The sequence below is a fragment of the Cygnus atratus genome, chromosome 1 (assembly GCF_013377495.2).
Source record: "Cygnus atratus isolate AKBS03 ecotype Queensland, Australia chromosome 1, CAtr_DNAZoo_HiC_assembly, whole genome shotgun sequence".
NCBI lineage: Eukaryota > Metazoa > Chordata > Aves > Anseriformes > Anatidae > Cygnus > Cygnus atratus.
The window spans coordinates 43,899,810-43,916,027 of record NC_066362.1 but is presented as its reverse complement, the minus strand read 5'-3'; the positions used below and the strand labels follow the sequence as shown (position 1 = coordinate 43,916,027).

The 16,218-nt window shown below is 43.3% G+C and overlaps 1 protein-coding gene across 1 annotated transcript in view; it reads right to left on the bottom strand.

The window, feature by feature from the left end:
* Positions 1-491: 491 nt before the first annotated feature.
* Positions 492-16,218, bottom strand: part of PLBD1 (phospholipase B domain containing 1) — a 37,313-nt gene continuing 21,586 nt past the window's right edge. The window contains exons 5-11 of the mRNA XM_035544314.2: positions 15,445-15,609; positions 14,116-14,260; positions 7,363-7,563; positions 7,112-7,252; positions 3,038-3,223; positions 1,777-1,883; positions 492-744 (exon numbers count right to left, since the gene is read on the bottom strand). Coding sequence (XP_035400207.1) covers positions 577-744; positions 1,777-1,883; positions 3,038-3,223; positions 7,112-7,252; positions 7,363-7,563; positions 14,116-14,260; positions 15,445-15,609 — 1,113 coding nt within the window. The 3' untranslated portion in view covers positions 492-576. The remainder of the gene's footprint in view (positions 745-1,776; positions 1,884-3,037; positions 3,224-7,111; positions 7,253-7,362; positions 7,564-14,115; positions 14,261-15,444; positions 15,610-16,218) is intronic.

Sequence of the window (16,218 nt, the reverse complement as noted above, 5' to 3'; positions counted from 1 at the left end):
AACTCACTGACCGCATCCCTTCATTGCCTCCCAACGCCTCACCTTTGCATGCTACATCAGTGAGACAACAAAGGAAACCTCGCACAAGCCGCTGAAAGGGGGGCCCTGTAAACAACAGGCTCAGTTACCTGCTGTGGAGAACACAGGTGTGACTCTTCACTAGGAACATCACCAGACGACAAGCACTTTTGCAGTGCATGCTTCAGGCACTGCTCAGACGAGGCAAACATCAAGCTGGCACAGAGACAGAGCTACTTGGTTTGGCACAGTCCTGAAAAGCCAGGTCCCGTGCCTAGAGACAGATCACTTCAGTTGGTCACACTGCATTCACTCACCCCCTGGGAGTAGCTGTGATGATTGCTCAGATCACCAAAAAGCAGTGACATGCCAACTTCCCCTCAGTCCTAGTCAAAGGGCCGCCCTGCAGCCCACCTCTGTGCAAAGCACCCAGCAGGCAGGACAGGGGGAGGCAGGCAAGGCACAGGGACGGGTACATCCAGGTGGATTTATTACACACAGGAATGAAAGTTTCCATGAAAAAAAAAAAAATCTCATTTTGGAATATCAATGCTGATTTTACAGGATTGGCCTCATGGTGACGAAATTGAAGTTGTATGACTCAGGCAGGCCCTGGTGGCGTGTGTGGTTAAACCGTCTCCAGGTGAAGACAGGGAGACCACCCTGGACGGGGGGGCCGTTGATGGCAGTGGCTGTGAATGCTGAAGCCAGGCGGAAATCTGATACCTGTAACAGAGGACAGGAGTTCAGGGCAAAATGGTTGCGTGGTTGACATGCACCCATCCCAGGGCAGGAACAGCTCGGGGAGATTTGATAACAATAAGGTAAAGAAACTGAGCAATGGGAAATGCATGCTGGTCAGGCAGCATTCCTCCCCTACAGAGGCATCTTCAGCCACAAACAGCCAGTGCTGAAGGGCAGCCCAAGTCCACGCTGCCCTCTAGCCCTTGCATTATGCAGGGTGAGAAAGGCAGTCAGTCTGCCCTCAGGACAGTCCTCCCTGTGTCTGGGTGCCCCGAAAAGTCTGGGTAGGCAGCCTAAGAGCCAAGCTGAGAGGAGATGCTCAGCACTAGCAGTGCCAGAGCAGCCTCCACAGGGCCCATCTGAGCAATTAAACTACCCATAGGAGCAGCAGGCTGGTCCCCATGGGATAAAGCACTGCACAACTTACCAGCACACCAGGACTGGTCAGCTGTGTGCACAGGTTTTGCCCTTCACAGTGAAAATACTGTACAAACTGCCTAGAAAAACTGCTGCTTTCTCCAGGATAGTGGGTCTAAGGATTTTCTCACCCAAAAAGCAAGGTGACCTTTGGGGAACTTTGCTCAAAGCAGTTTTACAGAAAGGTGGAGACCTGGAGCAAGGTGACTCACTAGAAAGCCAGGCTTCTGAAAAGGTAAAACTAAAATGAGGACAAAGACACATTCCTGTGGGCTCTGGGGAGGCACGCACACAGCTCCCATAAACAGGAGGCCAGGGCTGTGCAACAGTTACCTTCTCCACCATCCTCCAAGTGATGTGAGGACTTATTTCAACCTTCACTTACATTCCTCCTTCTGGAAGGCCTTGGGACTTAATCCCTAAACACCACAGGTCCCCATGGACATCATTTCCCATCAAGCACTGGGACAACGAAAAAAGAGAACAGACAGGCCTGGCCCTGCCCATCCTAGCGCAGGGAAATGTGCCACAGGTTTGAGAAGAGCACAAACAGGTTGCAGCAAACCTTCAGCAGATAGTGAGAATAAGGTTACTTACCTTGGAGTCGTAGCAGCCTGCAGGCACTGGAAAGGAAGGATTCAGGTCTTCCCTGCAGCAAATGGTGTTGCAAGGATTGTGTTCAGCATAAGGATCACGCTGGTAGTCTGGGGAGAAACGTGGCAGGGAGGGAAGAAATATAATCAAATTAGTTCCTTCACCCAAAGCTTCTACTACTGAAGCAAAGTCCCCAAACCACTAAATGCTGGCTAAGTGTGCTGGCAGAAACAGTCTGTCACACTGCTTTCATGCTCCTCCTCAGGTACTAACTGGAAAATCAGTGCTCAAAATGGGACATTAAGTAGACAAGCTCCTAATCCAAATCCATACAGTTATTTCTGCCTCCCAGGGCACCACCACCAACCTGTAACCACAAACATTTGTAATTCTGCATGACAAAAGCTTGTGGGAACTCTCTGAGGAGAGAAAAGTGGAAGAGAAAGGGATGGGGGGGCGGGAAGAGTATAGCAGTGAGGTCCTTTCTTTTCCTCTTCTGGACTAAAATAAGTGGCAAGGAGCAAAGCCTTCAAACACCCACTGCAGTAGCTGTGAGCTAGAAGGGGAAGAAGGACAAGCCTCAACATCTATGAGCATGCTGCTACTCACAGCCCAAACAGCAGCAATACCCCACCCTGGGAGAGGCCTCCCAAACCCCAAGCCCAGTAATCAGAGTGCTCCCTGTAATTGGGAATCAAAATATAGCATCTAAAGCTATCTGCACTTAAAGACGGGCTTAGCCAGAAGTTAATTAAGCTGTTTTTAATCCGGTTAAGGAGAACCCTGTCAGGGAAAAGCAGATCAGAACATTACCTACTAAAAATCACCCTTCCTGAACAGGGAGGGAGGGAAGAGCACCAAACCGACCTGAAATTTTACACCAAATTCTCTGATCTGACATACTGCTGCTTAGGATTTAAGGCTTTCAAGATTTGTAGGTTGTACATGTGGCAGGGTAACAGCAGTCCTCAGACAGTCTCTTGGAGTGTCAGCAGCTCTTTGCAAAGCTCACACAGCTAGCCCAAGGGACATTATTCTGAAGGGAACCCAGTCTCTCTCTGTTAAGAGTAATTTTTAGCCTTGTTTCCTACCTAGAGAGTAAGCTTGTGTTATTTTTTGTTTATTGTTTTGTGTATATACTCTGCACCTAGGGTAATGTAACTCTGATCTGTAAGTAAAGCTGCAGTTCCCCACTAAAACAAAAAAGTAAAGATCATACTGCTTTACTAAGATCAGCTCCACAATATACAAGTGTATTTCTTACTGTTGTATCTCATGATGTACTTCATGTCTTCCAAGTTGGTCACTTTGCCCTGGTCTCGACGGAAGATTTTTGCTCTTGGAGCAAGCTCATAAGAGAAATCCAGGCCATACTTCTCAACATATTCTGCATACCCACTGAGATTGTAAATCTTTTCGTGGAAAGGGATATTGTACGAAGGCCAGTAACCTGCCGGAGACACAAAACAACCTGTTAATCACTTGGAAAAGCTGAACACTCTTGTTTATATCAACAAAAGCAAAATAAACCATTTCCCATAGCACATCACCTTAACAGCATTTCGAGGAATAACAGGTCCAACTGGTTTGAAAGCAACAAAATAAGGCAACAGTCACTGGAACAGCTGGGGTTGACACCCTGCATAACACCACTGGGGACTGTGCATAGGCAGCCCAGCCCGCCCCTAGACTTCCACCCTGAGGACTCATCCTGCAAAGCAGCCAAGATCAGACTTGCAGGAGCCTGAGGTGGACACACAGACCAGCCACAGCCCTTCTGCAGAGGTTACACTCCTCTGAGCCTGAGAGCAGCGGAAGATCATTTCCCTCCACCAAACTTCCCTGCAAAAGACTTGAATGCACTCCCTTTCTCCACTCCTCTCATCTCACCGAGGGGGTCATGCACCGTACTGAATTGCCAGGGACAAACACAGACACCACACAGAGCAGCAATGAGGGCAGTTGACAATTAGAAAAGAATATAAAATCTCCTAAACAAACACAAATTTAATAACATAATGAAGGTCCAAAAACAGCAGATAGAAAGAGGCCCCAGGGAAGGGGGGAAAAAACAACAAAAACAACAACAACAACAAAAAAAAGACCTGGAGATAGACAGACAAACAGGAACCATGGAACAAGAGAGAGTGACAAGTGCACATCTGTCCCCCATCAGCCTTTGAGGGATAAGAAGCAACTGACCTCAAGAGAGCAAAGACCCATCCTAACTTTTCCAAGAGCAAGTGTCAATCCTGCACTTCTGCAGGATTACCAGCCAGAACTCCAGAGAGTTTTGGGCAGGCGATATAACTGTCTGAAACAAGGCTACTCTAGGAAGACAAAAACTTGTGTTGAGCCAGGAGACCATCTGGGTACCACAAGACCTAGGAGAAATGCACTGGATATCTATACTTCCCCACACACACTCCTCAAGGCAGGCATCAAGGAGTCTTTAGGCAGAGACTATATACCATGAGCTAGTCCCAGCGTGAGCCAGTCCCAACAGCAGCATGCTTTCAGCTCCCTTCCACAGCACAAACCTTCCCATTGTCAACAGGGAACGTTGCTTCTGAAAGAATCTGGCTTAGAGACTTACTATCTCAACACTGGTAAACGCAGCACTCCATTTATTAACATCAGCCCAGCACGACATGAGGAGTCTGATGGTAAAATGCTCAAGTCAGTCAGCTGAGACTCACTGAGAGCGAGATGCACCCACACAAACCAAACTTCCTGAAGGACAGATACGCAGACAGCATCAGCACTGGAAAGCTGCCTGAGCAGAGGCCTTACTAGCTTGGCTCCTGCTCAGCACGCAGCAGAGGTGGGAGTACCCTGTCTGCTGGCATTTTGCTAAAACAGAGGAAGTCATTTCAAATTCTCCTCCAGAAAAAGCTCTTCTGTGTCCCAGGCCCTGCAAGACTGCAAATCCCACACAGACAGTGCAGCATCCAACCTAAGGCAGGCTTAAACCAAGGGCTGACACGGGCCAGTGAAACCTGCCTGTTAGGTCTGCCAGTGTGAACAGTGAGGAGAAAAGAGTAAACGGTGATGTAATGTTGGAAGGGGGACAGGGGATGGTATGAAGACAGCAATAGTATTCTGAGACAATACCTTCCTCTGCCCAGAGGGAGGATCTCAGCAGTGCTGAGAGGAAGGGCAGTGAAAAGATGAGAAGCACGTGGTGGAAGAGACCGAGATCACAAGTTTTGTTTGGAAATGGTGCTTTTGATACTGAAATGGATGCGCTACTCACTCATCATCAGGAAACATCTGAACTGTAGCCATTCCTGTGCCCTGTCCCTAAGCTGGAGCCAGTACTGCCCTCCTCCACTTCCTCTAGAGGGTTCCTGAGTTTTCTTCATCAACATACAGAAAGCACCTTGACATTGTTGCCTGGAAGGGGCAACATAAAAGGTTCCTGGTTTTTAGAAGTCACTTGCACTGGCCTAACAGACAAGCTGACAAAAGCCATAAAAATCTTTCCATTTGCAAACTCATATAAAAGAAGTTTTTGTATTCCAGATACAGGTCATACTAGAGTGATGGCTGCCTTTGTTCACCTGAGGACTCAATTCTCATTCTCTGCTGTTCCTAGATTTATGCCTGAAAGAACTTAAGAAAACTGATTGTGGTGCAAACAGATGCCTGCTCTCTCCGACCAGGCCAGTGTGGTGAGAGATGTTTTGATACCAGCTACAAGGCAATTATGGAGTGTGCCAGGGATTGCTACTCCACACGCTGTAAGCCAGCACTGTGCTTGAGAAAGGCAGCTTCCTTCACCCAGGCTGCTCTGAGCATCTGGGAACAGACAAATCCCCCCAGGGCCCCTGCCCTGGTGTCCTGGGTGGCATAGAGGAGTCCAAGACTGGTGCACACAGAAGCAGCGCTGACTTTTAGCAGCTGAGGTCTCTAAGGCAGCACTTCTGCAGAGCTCAGCCCACCCTGAGTGCTGTTAAACGTTTAAGCTTCTGGAGACTGGGTGACTTCTGCTGCACGCAAGGTGCATTTACACACCTGGGAAGCGCCGTACAGTAAACATAAAACATCATCAAACTTCTAATGCGTGTCACCACTTTCCCACGTAGAGCAGTCACAAGATCTCTTAGGAGGGAATAAGTGGTTAGTGGGTGTCCAAGCCCCCACCAGACTCAGCCCTAAGGGAATCCCACACAGCAATTTTACAGAGTCACTGCTGAAAAGGAACCCGCTAAGACTGGCCTGCCTGCACAGATGTCACACTGTTGTGACATGGTTGTGCTGCTTCAAGTGCAAGAGCTAGAAATGTCTTCTTTAGCTTGGTTGTCTGCACTACTATCCACGACACACTGCAGAGGAGCCCAAGGCATTTCACCACTGAACCACATAAAAATACTAGAAAATAAAATGCAACGGCCTGCTTTTGCATCTTCCATGGATAAAGGAGCCAGAGAAGCATAAAGGGGAGGGAGGGGATTTTTCTGCATTATTGGTATGAAACATCTCAAGACCATATTGACATTGCAGCAGTGCCTCAAATAAGCTAGACTCTTCCAAGCACCCGGACACAAGGAAAAATTCCATAGAGAAGCAACCCTAGCTGCTAATGTAAATGCATTTCTGGTGATCTTGATGATAAAGAGCAATTCTCGTCAACTTAACTCCTCAGCACGTGATTAGAGGAAGGGACACAAAGGCACATGCTTAAATTTGTGGAAAGAAATCAGGCTTTTGGATGCTGGCATAATATGTCTATAAACCACTTGTGAACGTAACCTGACAGTGGGTGTTTTATTTCACCTAGGTTTTTGTTTGTTTTCCAAAAACTTATTGCTAGTCTTGCTGCGTGATCAAGGAATCCTTTGAAGAACACATGTTTATTAGATAACAGAGCTCCAGATAAGTTCAGGAGCTAAATCTAGTGCAAAGCTTCTCTTCAATTTAAAAACTCATCTCCTTATACAGCAACACACTCACCAAGCTGCCTACAGCATCACAGTTATTCAGCAAGGCTGCAAATAGACCTCACCTTCCTCCTCACAGGTCGCTAAGACTGGGCAAAATATTACCAAAGGGAAAAAAAAAAAAAAAAAAAAAAGGAAAAAAGGAAAGAAAGAAGGTGAAGTCTATTATTCCCTCCCCTGCTTCTAAGAAATACAGACACTCACCATATTTCTGCCACAGCAGGCAGGACAGGTGAATAGTGTTATTGATATAGCATCAGCGGGACATTCACACAAGGCTTTCTAACTCAAATCTCAGCAGCAATGTTCAACAAGCCCTCCCCAGGTACAAAGCACAGTCGGCTGGCACAAAGAGATGGCTCTCCTAAGCCAGAAAATGCTGTAGGAGCTATTACCTTTCCGTAGAACATTTGTTTGATCGGAATATTCCACAAGGGTTGGGATCTGCTCAACGATGTACAATGTACCTTCATCAAGGCTCTTCTGCAGCCTGACCTTCTTCAGGTCTAGTACCATGTACTGATTGTTGTAGGTCCCTAGGTGTGAGAGCAAAGAGTTACATGCCCTACCTGGGGAAGGAAAGGGGGATCAGGGCATGGGAAGGAACACATCCTTTCATTTAAGATTCATATGAAAGCGTACTTACCAGAGTTGCACTTCGAGAAGGTTTCTGCCCAAGCTTTGCCACCATCTGCCATCATGTTAGCAATGCGGACCCTCTGCCAAGCAAACAGGGATTCAGGCACCACTTGCTTAATGAGGGTTTGGTTGAATACACTGTTGGTGGTCTGCAACATTATCAAGCCACTGCCTAGTATGTAAAAGTCATCCAAGGACACTAGAAAGCCTTAAACAACAAGACAACAATTTGTTATCTCTCAACCCTTGTTGTATTCACAGAACAAAATAGAGACTCATTTATATCCCCTTGGCTTGGGTATGTGCCTGGACATTTTAAATAAAGCCGTAAAAATATTAAAGGTGAGACGGCAACTTCTGCAAGTATTTTAAGCCCACCTGCCAGCACAGTTTCTCACTTGCCATGCTTTCAACACACAACCTGCTTTGTCTAGAGCATTTGCTTCAGGTTTGTCCCAACCTTTTCCACTTGGAAGTTTCCCCTTCAAATGTCAAGCAATGTCTTATTTTGGTGAATACATAGTATAAATGGCTAGCAAGTGTTTGTTCCTAACAAATTCCTTCAAAAACAACGACAAAAACAGAACAAAAATACAAGCTCCACAAACAGATCTTCATCAGCTTTTTTTTTTTTTTTTAATGGATCATCAACCTTTCTTTTTTTTTTTTTCCCAAAGAAAAGGATCTCTTCTGGAATAAACAAACCAAACAGAAAAGTCTTCCTACTTAGTTCAATCTTTTCCAATCCAACTATTCTGAAAAGCATCTCTAAGAAATGGGAACCTCCCAGATTATAAGCCAACTCCTGTATACAAGAGAAAGTTCTACCTACTCTTCTCTGTGACATGCAACAGCCCTGCAAAACTCAACACAACCATGACTCTCAGAGCAGGATTCCTTTCCAGGTTATATGCCAACAGAAACATTAGGTCCAATTGCAGATCCCATGTCAGGAGGTGGTATACAGAACTGCAAAGGTCAGCTATAATGCCATGGATAGCTTGGCAACTATTTACAAAGCAGAAATAACTTGACTTTGAGATTCTCCAGAAGGATACAGGGCTGGCAGTCACCAGGTTGGGGAAGAAAGGTTGTTAACTGAGCTACCAATGGAAAAGTTATCCAGAACCTGGTCTCTTGTCAGTAAGCTTTTAAGAGCATTGCTCTTTAAAGAGTACACAATACTAAAATCTTTGTGTAATACCATAATAGTTGTGTCCCACTACAGCATCTTGTACAGCAAGCCTCGTTAATACATTTTGCAAACAAAGCGAGGTCAGCAACCTGTGATAGCCAGAAAGACAATCCAGTCCTGCCTCATCAAAAAGGCAGACCTCCTTCTAGCAAAATTAATGTTTAAGGGCTCAATTTCAGCAAGATTTCTTTGAAATCCCAAAATCTCAAATCAGATCCAGGAAAATATACTTTGCAGTCACCTGTTCTCTAATGATATGTCAGTGTAGAACAGGCAGAGCACCCTGACAGCTTGTGGGTCCTACTGCTTCATTCTTGGAAACAGAAAGAGAGTGGCAATAAGTAAAGAGTATCCATAGCAGAATTCTCTCAAGTAAATACAGACAATAAGGGAAACACTCTAAACTTGGCTCTGTCAGCCTGTTTTATACCACGACACTGACTACTCCTGAGGTAAGCTGCTGCATAACAAGATGAGTGCTTGTCCAGAGACCAAAAATGAAACTGTTAAACAACCGTGGTTTGAACTGAGCTTTAATTCCCATGTGGATACCAGTGCTAAGTGACCTACTTCAAAATAAACTGAATAGCTTTGTCTCCTTTTTAAATCAACTTAAGCTGAGATAAAACTCAACTCAAAGTAAGTGGCAACTCCAAGAATTAAGTCGAATGAATTCTGTAGTTCAAATAATTTGCAAAGCTAAGATGAGCTGAAAACAAGTGGATTTCTTTCCAGGACTTAGTATTTACCAAGTTTCATCCCGCAGTACTTTTATAATACATAATACATGGAGTGTGCCCTCCATGACACACCATTATTAGCTCAGTTATCCAGAGACAACATACACCATTATGACTTAAGGTACAGGCACCCTTGAGACAAAGGAAAGTTAAACACATATGACAGGTTTACTAAGGACAAAGGCATCCACAAAAATAAAACCCAGATGAAGCCTAGAGATATCAGCAGATATTTGATGTCCTCTTGTGTTATCCTCGTTTTTCCACTATGTATGAGAATCTTCTATAATTGAAATTGCCCTTTAGGTAAACTGTACAGAGAGATAACAGTGACATATTTTCCTCTGTAAACCCATTTCCCATTTTTATCAACTACTCTCAATCTTGTTGCTTTGTGTTTTTTTTCCTCCCCTTTCAATGAACCTGACTCTTCCTGTAAAAAGAAAGAAATAAAAGCAAGCACTTCTGACTGCATCTTCAGGGTCTGAGCCATTTAGATTCTGTTTCCAAACACCACTGGAAAACTGAAGTTTCCAGATTCTGGAACTTCATTCATAACACTATTAATATTTTGGCTTGCTTCATTGATTTTTTTTTTTTTGAAATCTGAACCATAGTGTTCTCTGGGGAGTCATCACACTGAATAGTACGAGAATGGGGGGGACAGACAGCATATGGATGTCCTCGTGACAACTATTGTTCCTAAAGACGTAGTTGCTGCTTTCTCAACCAGATGGCATCAACTTTTTTGGTATTTTAAAGGGTCCTTGTGTTCATTCGAAGTCAGAAAGGTGCAGTGGCATAGTCTGGAAGTCAGGGACAAGAGCCCTAGCCATCACCTCACAGGGATGAGAGTAGCTCCAGGCTAAGATGCTCAATGCTCTGGGCTACAAACAACAGGAAGGGAGATGCCTTCTCTGGATTAGCTTTCTTAATCCCACCAGCAGCTGCTTTTCATACCATGACTGATCTCCTGCCAGCTGCCTTCTTTTCACTTGCAGATCTCTCCTAGGTACTAGGCAAAGGTACACCCCACAACCAAGATGAGATACCACAGTCATAAAGTGCATCAGATGCTTTTCCTCTGCTCGCCCTCAGGTTTTAGACAGATGTTGGAGGGAGCTGGGAGGCAAGAAATGACCTGGCAAAACTCATGAGCTTGCTGGTGCCAGTGGAGAATGTGCTATTCCCCTGAATAAGCACCTGAGACCAGAATACAACATATTTAACAAGACTGTGGCTCACCTAGAGAAAGCAGGTCACTACCCAAACTACTGTGGCTTGGGTCCAAATGGTAGATTCCCTTTTTTAAATGGGGTTCAAAACTAACTCTTCAAGAAGAGCTCCATCCAAATGGATGGGGATCTTGGAAACTGCAATCTTCTCCCTGCTGTCCAAGGAAAACAGGGAAATTTCATCAGCTAATAGGGCTCATATCTGGAAATGACTCAGTGGGGCAGTGTCAAACAGTGACTGCACAGCCAGGGGAATTCTTGTTTGGCTGTATCCGTTTATTTATTTATTTATTTATTACTAGACATGTCCTGCAAAAACAGCACCCACCTAGTCTCTGTCATCATATTTCTTATCCCTCCAAATGAGCAGAGCTTCACTCAACAGTTGTTAGCAAATGTTACATGGCATTGTTACATGGCATGTTACATGTTAGCAAATGTTACATTTTAAGTTCACTGCTCTGCAGAAACTCACCAGCAACAAAGTACTTATGCTCAGTCTGAACAAGACACTGAAGTCAGAGGTGTCGAAGCATTTAGCTCAGAGCCACTCTTCCTTTCCAGAGGTTCACAGAGATGTTCTGCATGCAGCTCTGCACAGATGTTTTCAACAGAAAACTAAAATGATGAGCAGGGTTCAAGTGAGGATTAGGATTAGTGTGGAAACAAGCGTAGGTGGTTAAATCATTCTGCAAGAGCAGAGATTACTGCTCACACTCATTCCCCTTGCCAGTACCCCTGCAGTGCTACTGTGGGTCTGAAAGGGAAAAAGCAGAAAGTAGGAAACTTGAAAGAAACTGCAGCAGTAATGTTTGAGCATGCTGGCAAGAATATTCGAAATTGCTGAGGGAACAGGGATGGACTCTGCAGTTACGGACCATCCTCTGCTTGCTGAGCCTCAGCAAAAGCAAGGAAGTGCAAGGCCCTCTAGCTGTATCATAATGCATATGCTGGTGTACATCATTACTAGCCAGTAGGCTTAAATCCTCTAACCTGAGATGTAACAAATACTCTTTTTTTGCAGTTTAATTTCACAATTTTGCCTTTATTTTGAAATTCAGTAAATAAATGATCTGGACAACTTTACTCTGATCTCAGTAGAAATCAGGGAGTCAGCACATTCCTTTTCAGAAGACTAGTGTTTCCTTGAAACATTTCTGACACAGCTTTTTGACAGCTTAAGTTCTACTTCATAACCAGACTACTGGATGACAGAGAGCTATGAATTATTCGGTTAAGTGCCATTGAAGGCCTGGAAGGAAACCTGCTTCTTAATGCTCTGTTTCCTCCAAAAGTCAATACTTCTATGTACATTAGGATCATATGGATCCCTCCTGTTCAGAGGATCTTACTAAGAACCAGTAAGAATACCCTAGGAGGTACCTGTCAGGATAGAGAACAGGAGTAGGAACTCACATGCAGAGAGAAGTTACAGTTGTCAAGTTGAGCCATGGGCAGGACTTGTGGATTTCATGGTCAGATGCCCTGAAAATTTAGGGCTTCATCTCATCACAACATGAAGCAGAGTTTTCAGGTAGTTCCCTCCTTCCTGCGTGATGCCCTGAGATCATTACCAGGCCAGTTGATTTTGAGTTTGCTCATCTTCTGGAAAACTGCAAGTTTGTGAGCTACACCCACAGCTAATGTAATCTGCTGTAGTCAATGGATCACACTTGCCTAGTGCTTGCGATACTACCCTGTAATTAGGTGGCCAGTGAGCACACTTGACATACCACAGGTCTCTCAAACTCCACTGTAGCCATGGGAAGTATGTTTTGCAACAGTTCTCACTGAATTTTGTTGGTAGAATGAAACCTTACCACATCACTGCATCAGAGCACTTAGGACAAGCAAGCTTTAAAATAAGCCCTCTCTTAAAAGTTCCCTGCAGACAGCAGTCTCAGGAAAATGCACTGGGATTTTGTGCGCTAGCAAGAAGACCCCGAACATCTTAGCACAGCAGTAGCTGGTTTTCAGGTACCCTCCCATACAGTGTGCTTTATCAGTCTTGTCAAAGCAGATGATACGTATTTCTCTTTCTATAAAGAATCCACAAAAGGAACAACCCAAAGCTATCTGCATATACACCCTCTAAAAAAAACAAAACAGTAACATTAATGATAATAATAAAAGTCACTCTGTGTGGCAAAACCTGGTCCCAGGTTTGCATCTGCAGCACAATACAGCATGCAATAGCTGGGAAACATAGCCACATTCTCCTAAAGGACAATACTATCTTCAACAGTATTTCTTCTGAGAGATACAAGATCAGAATGACCTTCTGTACATTCAGGTGATGAACAGAGAGCTCAGACAAAAGCCTTGGCTTTCTACCAGGTTATAGAGGCTTGGCAAAATTCCTTCCAACAAGAAAGTCAAATTCCTCAGAGAAAACCCATGCTCCTGAAAGGCTGTACACTTTACAAGCATTTGCCAAAATAACTCTTGACTCCTTCCCTAAAGCAAAAATCCCAGGAAAACTGTATTCCTGAGGGTTACTGGGTCAGAAACCCACAGAAAAAAAAAGAAAAAAAAAGATTGCTTTCAATGTGAAATGAATCCAACTGCTTTATGAAACAGTTTCAGGAGTCCAAGCCAAAAAAGACTCCTGCCTTTGTAGTAAGACAAGCACAGTAATTCATCAAAGCACATTTTGAAATCATCAGCCAACACAATATTGTCAGAATCAAATGACCTTCTACAGTACATATTTCACTTTTAAAAGTTGCAGATTTGAGTGCTTGGCCATTTTTGAATTTGAAATTCCATCTTTAAAAATTTATGCAGTGCTAACTCATCCAAACAATCTTCAATTTGCTTTGTTTTTCCATGTTCACATTTCTTGGTGCTAATCTGAGCTGTTTGTTTGTTCATTATTAAAAAACTAAAAAGCTAACAAAAACAGCAAGAGTACATATTTTAACACTGAAATATTAAGTACCGATAATTTCTAATGTTCTTCCAGGAAACTTGAGAACACTACATGCTGCCTCATCTTCCCAAGGGAAATTTTAAATACTCTGGCTGGATATATTTCTGACATGTAAAATATGCATTAAAAATACTTCCCTTTGCCAGTTTATAGAGAAGCTGCAAAAGGGGGAAAAAAAAAAAGGTTTGCTAACCCAACATCAAAAAGGTCTCTACAATTTCAAATGGCTAGTGTTTGATAGTGTCTAATAATGTTATTACAGCACAAGTCATACCGTGGTACTACACACAAGTGTTCGAAACCTCGTTATTAACAAATGTATGAATGTTGTCAACAAGGTACTAAGTTGAGGTGGCCATGCACTACACAAAGCAGAACTCAAAGTAGCGTGTTTGCGTGAGAGGTAGTAGAATATTTAACTAGTACTACTCTGAGCACTGAATGTGATTAGCCAACAGCAAAAAAAAACTAAAAAAAAAAAAGATGTTTAGGCCTGAAAATTCAACATGGCATTTTGTCTTCCCGGTGGCTAAAAGGATTAAAGTAGGTTGAACCCAGTGCTTGTTGAGGTATAAACCTTTTTACATACAAGATATCTGCAAGCCAAGGACAGTCATTGTCATCTTGAATACCTTTTTGGGGGGGGAGGAGACCTTACCTGGGTAACTACTGAATGAGACACGGCTGGTGCTAGTGTATGGATCAACTATATTGAAGTTCCAATGCTTGTATATTCTCAGAGTGGCCGCATATGTAAACCAGCTGGAATGGGCAAAATATATGTTCTCATATCCAGGCAGAACCTGGAAAACAGAAGCATAATGATGAACCATTTCAGGCCCTACCGTACTCTGCATGTTTTGTACTTGATAGAAACTGGGGGAACAACTGGAGGAACAACAGTCCGACTAACTGCATTGTTCAAGAAAGAGCAGATTCTTGTGCTTTTTAATTGTGTACTGAACAATGAATTGAAACCTTTGGAGATAGTTCTTTCCAATGTGTCGCTTTCAAATCATTGTCATTGTTCAAAATGAAACAGCTTAGGTTTTTTTTTTTTTGGAGTACCTGTGTACCAAGACATGTCTTGTTTCCCTCTTCCTCTTAAATTTTTGTATTTATGAATTCAAATCATCTCTCTACAAATGTATTGAACATTAACTTAGAACATGCTCTTTCTGTGAAAACACCTCTGGGAAACATTCAAGCACAGAAGAAATGCAAGTACATATATATTTTGAAAAGAAATACATATTGATAGTATGTCTTCTCGAAGTATTTCCCTGTTTCTAAGACTTATTGCTACCTCAAACATTTTGTTACAGTCAAATATTGAATGAATGCATCTCAGTTGAAGATAAGTACTGTTGCTCTGGAATACATGAATCTCCATACACTGACTAGATGCTTGACAATTTTAATAGAAAAATTTAATTGCAGCCATGATGTATTAAAACCTCAGATTAGAAGTTTTCTTCCTGTCATCACCCCCATTGGAAAGCTATTCCAGAATATCACTGCTAACACTAAGAAAACTTTTTCTAATTTCTAGATTGTATTCATCCACCAGCCTCACACACCCATTTGTTCTTATGCCAGCACTAAGTAACCTTTTCCCTACTTATATCCCCAATGTATTTGTAAACATTCATGGTATCCCCTTCTGACCTTCACTTGGCTAGGTGAAACAAGTTACTCTCATCCAGTTTCCTCTCCACAGTAGCTTCCCATTCCCTAGTAATTCTAATAGCTTTTCCCCTGCCAGTCTCTGTGGTTTTTATTTTTGTTGTTTGCCTCCCACCAAACACCAGTGAGCAAAACTAGACCCAGAATGCCACGGAGGTACAAATGGTAACCGCATAAAAGCGCCTTGATCAACACGGATCTCTTCAGGCACATGCAATATAAACAGTGAAGACTGCAGAAACACAGACTCATGGCATTTTGAATCAACACAATCACTGGAGCTGAATTTCTTGGTGCTCACCTTGATGAGTGCAGAGCAGTGACCCATATCCCACTGGTATTTCCCATGACCTCCTGCATCCACATTGCATTGTCCACTCCTCGTAGAATACTCAAATAATGCAGGAATGAGATCCAGCAGGTCTCCAACTGCATTCAGAAACTGGACATCAAAGATGCTCAGGGGCTGAAGAAAGAGAGAAGAGACCACAACAAACACTTTCAGACAGAAGCATCAGTCAATAGAAACTCAGCTGTTAAGAACTTTTTCCTTCTCAAAGGAATCTTTTACACTTTCTACAAAATACCTGTTCACAAGGCCCAAATGCTAAAATCCAGCTTGGAATGAGGCACTTAAGTATCTTTAAGTGTCTGGCCCTTGTAGTGACATTACCAATGCTAACATTGTTGAGGACAAAAAGGAGATGCTATAGCAGTAATTTAGGAAACCTTGTGTGTCTTTGCCAACAGCATATTGCATATTATGATAAATCTACTGTTACTGTTATCCCACAGTAACAAGATTTTTTTTCCCCTATTTATCTAGATGCCTTTGAAAAGCCTTACATTAGCACGCATTCAGGTGAGCTCTTGGATTTTTTTTTAATAAAGACCGCAATTAAAGATCCTCATGTCTGAGAAGGAGGAAACGAAGGAAGGAAGCAAGATAGATACATTAACAGTACTAATCAAGCATGGAACAAGCTGAAGAGAGGAAGTCAGTCAAAAGGCATTCCACTACAGGATTTCAAAAAACCCTTATGGTTAGAGAAAGCCATGGTTAATTATGCACAGC